Raw genomic sequence first — 6,692 nt, forward strand, 5'->3', positions numbered from 1 at the left:
GTATGAGCCTGATAGACGTAAGTGTGTGAAAGTGTTTAGAGACACTAATATTTGCCTTGATACTCTTTATGATAAATCAAAAGCAGCAGGTCTGCACCCTAGGTTGATGTTTTATTTGGTGATGACTAGTGATGATACCCATGTGAGTCTAACATTAAGCATTTGAACAGCAATATCATAATATATGCTACATTACAATCTCTCTTTAAACAGCTCTCAGACTGATCATTGGACTAAACCAAAGTTTTTTTCACCGCACATGTTGCAGTAATGCAAAGGATACCGGATAGTTTTCCATTTTCATGAATTAAAGTTTTATTCAAAATGTCTGCGAAACCTGCTTCATTACTACAGAGAAAGAAACAAGAAATACATGGTGTGGTGTATTTTACATGCATTAAATCTCCCCATAGGCCTTTATATGTATTTGTTATGTGCTGAGATAAGAACACCCAAAGCTTGCAGTCAACATTAAATTAAGTGTTTAATCATTCCAACCCTTGAAGATGTTTTTCCAGGGAGATAGTTTTGCTGAGCTCTCTCTCTCTCTCTCTTTCTCCGTCTCTCATGCATACACAAAGGACAAATGATGACTCTGCTTAGTTATTTTAGACAAGTGTTTTCTTTGAAGCCTTAAATTTTTTATATATATATATATAATGGAAAACCCACGACTATCCCTAAACAACCTGAGCTGCAACCTAGTGAACAGTGGAGGCGCTTTTGGGAATTGTTTTCAAAGTTTAAAAAAAACAAACAAGCACCATAGAATGACTTTTGATTTATCATTTTGTTTATACTCTGGATTGTACTCTTGTGGATCTTCTCATTGTTGGCTATTTTGGGGACATGGAGGCCTTCACAGCGGAAATGGCATCACTGAACGGTAGCACGTTGTAACAGAATTCTGACCATGTCCACAAACCCTGCAACTTAAACCTCTGAAGAAAGGCAGCATGCAGAGAGGGTTACACGGATATGCTAGTTCCTGGAAACATTGTTTCCCGCAGTGAGCGAGTATTCAACAAGTGATTTCATGTCAGACAACCTCCGGCAGACAAGCTCACTGAGGGGGAAATATTTCTCCTTGAGCGTCATGCAGTCACTTCTGTAGTGTTTTCCTTTCGTTTGTCTCGCCTGCAGTGAAGTTTCCTGCGCACTTTCTCTCCTCCCGGCATATTTCCTCGCCTCCTTCGGGGAAAGGGGACAGCCCTTTTTGATCTCACCGTCTAATCAACTCACAAGTGAGTGGACGTAAGTTTTCAGACAACTCTGTTCAGCGCGTACCGAGGAAATAGCACTCTTCCCTGTATTTGCAGCCTGTTCTAATTAAGCAGAAAGACAGCGTATACGACCCCCCTCTGATCTAAGTAGTGTTAAAGTAATGTTAAATATTCTGTTGTGCTAACAAGGTCGCTGCAAGATACTACAGTAAGGTCGGTGCAAGTAACTACAATAAGTGATAAAGCGGCGAGACAGCCGGGAGTGTATGTGGATAATACATTTGCCACGAAAGGGGGTTTATGAACCTGCTACATTCAGCAAGGTTACGGATAAAACAGCGACAGGTCAGGCAACGATTTCAGGGCTGCATGACCTCAGTTATGTGAAGAGAATAAAGGCTTGCGGAAACTGTACGCGAGCGCACAACTATACAGCAAGTCAGACGGAAAGGGGGACGGTGTCATTTCATTTTTTCCATACAGGGGTATATCTGGAATTTATTCACCCAGAAGGCATATGATCAAAACAGCATTCAGAATGCAAGTGTCACTGTTTTTCGCATCTTTACTGCTGGTCAGCATTCACCAAAGCTCAAAGGCTCAAGTGGCTTCCCCTAAATCATTCCGATCTACACAGTTCAGGCGCGATGGTAAGTTTTATGTTTTCTACAACTTAAATCATGGGTGCTACTTTACGGCTCCTTTATACACTCTGTGCCTCTAAAGTTTTCCTGTGATATTTGGCGACTCCTGTTGGATAATCCCCCCAAAAGATAACCGCTACCTGTTTACTTTGATCTTGATCAAATTTAAAGATGTTAAATCACTAAAATAGATCGTATGTTATTTTGGCAGTCAGTAGGGAATAGTTAATAGTTAGTGGAATCGCTGTGCTGTTGTCTGACAAGTTGAACTTGGGAACTTGGAAAAATGGTGTACGTGCTTTGTAGTGGTCTCAAGTTTAACGTTCATCATCTCCTCTTAAAACTTTTCTTTGGAAATATGTATAGGCTGTCACTCACAGTACAACCAAACCCGCTGCCTGTACTGGTGAAGTGCTTTCTAGAGGACTTGCATCCACGCAATTTAAGCTCAAATCTGTACATGCACGCGTACTTCAGAAAGCAACAGGTCTTTGGCTTCATGTGCTACAAGTGACTTAGAGCAATACTTAATTATTGGTGTATGTGTATATTTTACAAGACTAAACACACGTTTTGAACAAGGCCGTTTGAAGAGAACCATTTAACCAAAACAATCCTTTGTAGTTTATTGTGTTCATCAATTATTAATAGTCTATTAAATACCCACATGACGCCCTTGTTTCGTATCGTTCTAGTTAAAGTAACATATGTCTAGGGCAAGCCAGTTCTCCACTCAGTTTTTGTTTCATGTATATAATGAATGTGATCTGGATTTAAACTGATTGTGGTCAAGGCACAAATATTCTACCGTCATGTCTGTCCGTGATCCACCCAACAAGTTGACTGAAACGGCGCTCTCTCGCTGACCGCTTGGGGTAGCCTATTGTCGGACTGTCCAGAGTAGGTAGGCCTGATTTGCTGACTAGGCTCTGCGCTCACAACGTGCAAGGAGTACTGTCTGCCTTTGATACAAATGGCTAGTAAATCAACTATACCTACGTGTAGCCTACAGTCATAAAATATAAAAGCCGACAGCTTGGCGTATTTTGGATGTCTTACAAACAGGCAGATGGTAGCAAACATTGATTGTTTCTTTTATTGCCTACATCGCGCACTGTGATGTCGCACTGTCCCCTCTCTCCGTGCGGAATTCCAGTTCTAAATGAGTTTGCACAGCAGATTAAATGCAGAGCAGAGGGATGGGTGAAAGGGGAAAGCTGTTTGCACTTTGACCCCAGAGGTGGATGTCCTACTGACAGGTAAAGGCATAGACATAGTATACATATCTATGGGTAGAAGGCTTCCGACAGGCTACTTGACACTTGTTAATTTAGTATACGCGCACCGAGCAAGTTGTGTTAAGGTCTGACGTCAACAGAAACCCGCAGATCAGTTTTGGAAAGAAACATTCTTTGTCCAGGTGCTGTCGGACAGCAGCGGAATTTACCCGCTGGTATTTCCCCGATGTTGATACAGTTTGTTTGCGCGCCTCTCCACCGCGAGGAGCAGGCTAAACAAAAATGAAAACAAGTGGACTTGGCTGGTCTCCACCGAGCGGCTTTTCTTTCTGCCTGCTACACACGAGAGACCCAATTTCTGAAGTTATTTTGCGGTCATTCATTATGCGCTTGAACCGATGTGGAGCCAACAGTCCGGAACATTAGCTATGAGGTATCGTGTAAACTACACATTGTGGTGTGGAAAGGATTAAAATGTTTCCCTTAAATTATGACTAACTTTTTTCTTCTGAACTTACCGCTGAAGGCCCCTAAATTAAGGGGAATACATCTGCCTACATTTATGAGGAGATGTTTGCTTAACGTTGCCAGTTCCAACTCCAGTGGGGGCAGAAAGCCAACGAGCAAATCAAACTGTAAATAGTTTATGGCAGGTCATTTGTTTTAATGATTCCTCCTCCTACTACATCAGTACATCCTATGCCTTTGGTAAGGTCTACATATATCAGTTGAGGTGTTTCCAAACCCTTTCCTGGGCCTTCCTGCATTGCATGTGTTCCATCCATCATGCTCTGCAGTCTGCATACCTGACTGAGCTCATCTCTGATGCGTCTGACTAGCCAACCACACCCGATTTAACCAATCCAGAGCATTATAATTGCAGTGATTCAAATCAGGTGTGCATGAAACAGGATCAGAGGGAATAGAAGATAGATACGGTGGGAGGAAATGTAGTTCTGATTTGGCTATGAGCATGATTGAGAGGACCACTTGTGTTGTTTGGAGGAGAACGTTCTGGTCATTTTTTGTGTGCCCAGTCTTCCTTTTGTTTCCCACTCTGAATGCAATGTTCTCCTCTTCTGTCATTCTAGTGGTCTGCAGTTATTTTTCATTCTTGCCCTCCGTCTCATCTAACCATCTCAGTCAATGAATCAGGAGGTTGTTCTTACATCAATGGCTGCTTTTTCTCTAGGCCCCAGAGCAAATAACGCAAGACTATGCTGTGCGTTAAATTTTGCAATGACCTTTTCTGCACTATGTGACCCTTGGATTTCTACCGAGCGCTTTCTGACCTGGCGTGTTGACAGTCTGACAAAAGGGGGGGTGGGGTGCAGGTGCGGTTGACACGAGCTGATAACAGACTGACTCCTGGGAGTTTGGACTATGTCCAGTGCAGATGATGTCAGTGTCTGTGAACTCTTATAGTTTCTGATATTGCACATAGTGTAGCGAAGGAGGTGTCATTGAGTTCCTCTGATGCCAAGTATAGCATGTGTAAGTCTGTTAGCAACGGTGTGTGATGAGGGATGCCGTGACTGTTGAGCTGATTCATGGACTCTCATGGCGATGTGCTGTAAGCAAACACTTTAGAAGGCACAGTCTTCATGCCAGTGATAGATTTAGGGCAGATGTTGTCTGCTCAGCAATACACGGGGCTACATCCTGATTCTTTATGAAATGCCAACTTCAGCAACTACTTCAACATCCTTGACAAGATTTGGCTGTGGCTTGACACACATAAAGGTATTTCAAAAAGTGTGCATGCTATGGGGCTGATATTGATGTCTGGTGTAAGTGAGTGTTGACAAATTGAGCTGTTGCCAAGCAGTAATGGAGGAGTATCTTGCTCTCTTTCCCTCTCGCTCTGTGAGTATCTATGTGTATGCGAGAGAGACAGTGACAAAGAGGAACTAGACACTGTCACCTAGGCCCTTCTGTGTGTGTGTGTGTGTGTGTGTGTGTGTGTGTGTGTGTGTGTGTGTGTGTGTGTGTGTGTGTGTCCATTAAGAAAACTCTATCCATTTCAGTCAGACCACCAAGGTCGATCCTGGAGTACAGATGGCCTTGGAGCATAGGGCAGTGGAGTGTGGTCCTGCAGTAGAGGCAGTCACAGACAGATCCCTCATCCAGCACCCACCCACTTTATCAGACAGCCCTCTGACTGGAACAGATCTGGCAGGTCCATTCCACAAAGGCCCTCCCTCAGGCTGCTCCTCCTCCTCCACAGCCCATGCCTGCTCTGTCCAGTACTGGTAAACACATCATCCCTCAAGTGTCATATGGAAACTGTGTTTTTGCCTATTCTTACATGCCTTTTGTGTGTGCATGAGTGAGTGTGGACAAAGTGTGTGTGTGTGTGTGTGTGTGTCCCATATTTATGTTTGTGAGATGTCGGGGGTTGGGGTGGGGGGGGGGGCTGGTTTTTGTCACCACTGAGTAATGGAATAGTGGACGTGTTGGGTGGACGAATAATAGACTTGGGGGTGGGGTGTGGGGGCATTCCTGAGAGGATGGGGTGATGGCGGGGTGATGGCAGCCTCCTGGCTCAGACTTGGGCGGAGAGGGGACACGTCCCAGGAATGACTCATGCGGCGCTAGGTCGATCCCTCCTATGCTGAAACCTTGACAGAAATAAGCTGACACGACATGAGCCTCTCGCACCACATGAGTTATGGGAGAAAGTGCTGATTGCAGCGGCTGCAGGACCTGTGCGTGTGTGTGTGTGTGTGTGTGTGTGTGTGTGTGTGTGTGTGTGTGTGTGTGTGTGTGTGTGTGTGCGTGTGTGTGTGCTCGAGCGCACTCTTAGTGGAGCACATGCGGTGCTGTCTGTGGGAGGCTATCTGACAGCTGAGAGATTAGACAGCAGAATTGAGAAGAATCGCGCGAGAGAGAGAGAAAGAGAGACAGAAAACAAACAAATGACGCAAACCACGTTTGCGAATTAAATGCAACCTTGCGATAAAGCCCGTTCTGACTCCTAAGAGTCTCAACCACATATAAATATACAACATTAAACACCGCTAAGACGGAAACCTGAAAATGAATTGACGGAGAACACCTGGAGCTTCTCTTTATAGCAGAATGAGTCTTGCCTTTTAAAGTCGCTCTGGCAAACGCCCGATGCAGACAATTGAGATTTAAGCACGAGATCAAAGCAGCCCCCGTTACTCTTATCACGGGCTGGCGGGATCCAAACGGCGGGCGTTTTACGCTCGTCACAAGTTGAATGGCGCCTTTGAAGAGTGGGTGACAAACGGAAGCTTTTTCTCCCCCCCCCCTCGGTAAGTAAGCCGTCAGACTTGAGCGCACAGGCGTCACCAACGAGTCGGGAGGACTGATTCTCTGAGAATAGGGAAAGGATGGCGTCACAATCATGTGCTGACTTTTGTTAAGTTCTTCTTATTGTTGTTGTTGTTGTCTTTTTGTATCCCTTTGTTCATGCAATGAACTGCTCATCTTTAGGCCTTAATCATGATTACAAAATTACTATACAAAAGCAGAAGCATAACTATGGCTGTGGTGTGTACTGTTGGCATTTTCACCCTCCGTCATTTTGATCTCATCTTCTGTGCTGGATGAAAACCCAA

General features: G+C 44.5%; 1 protein-coding gene across 2 annotated transcripts in view; it reads left to right on the plus strand.

The window, feature by feature from the left end:
* Window positions 1-849: 849 nt before the first annotated feature.
* The window catches only part of pdgfd (platelet derived growth factor d), a 50,959-nt gene continuing 45,116 nt past the window's right edge, over window positions 850-6,692 (plus strand). Inside the window, exon 1 of one of the 2 annotated variants that reach the window (XM_012837916.3) lies at window positions 850-1,873. In XM_012837916.3, coding sequence (XP_012693370.1) covers window positions 1,741-1,873 — 133 coding nt within the window. In that variant the 5' untranslated portion in view covers window positions 850-1,740. The remainder of the gene's footprint in view (window positions 1,874-6,692) is intronic. The other variant, XM_031573106.2, reaches the window with a different exon arrangement.

This window comes from Clupea harengus, chromosome 9, assembly GCF_900700415.2.
Source record: "Clupea harengus chromosome 9, Ch_v2.0.2, whole genome shotgun sequence".
NCBI classification, from domain to species: domain Eukaryota; kingdom Metazoa; phylum Chordata; class Actinopteri; order Clupeiformes; family Clupeidae; genus Clupea; species Clupea harengus.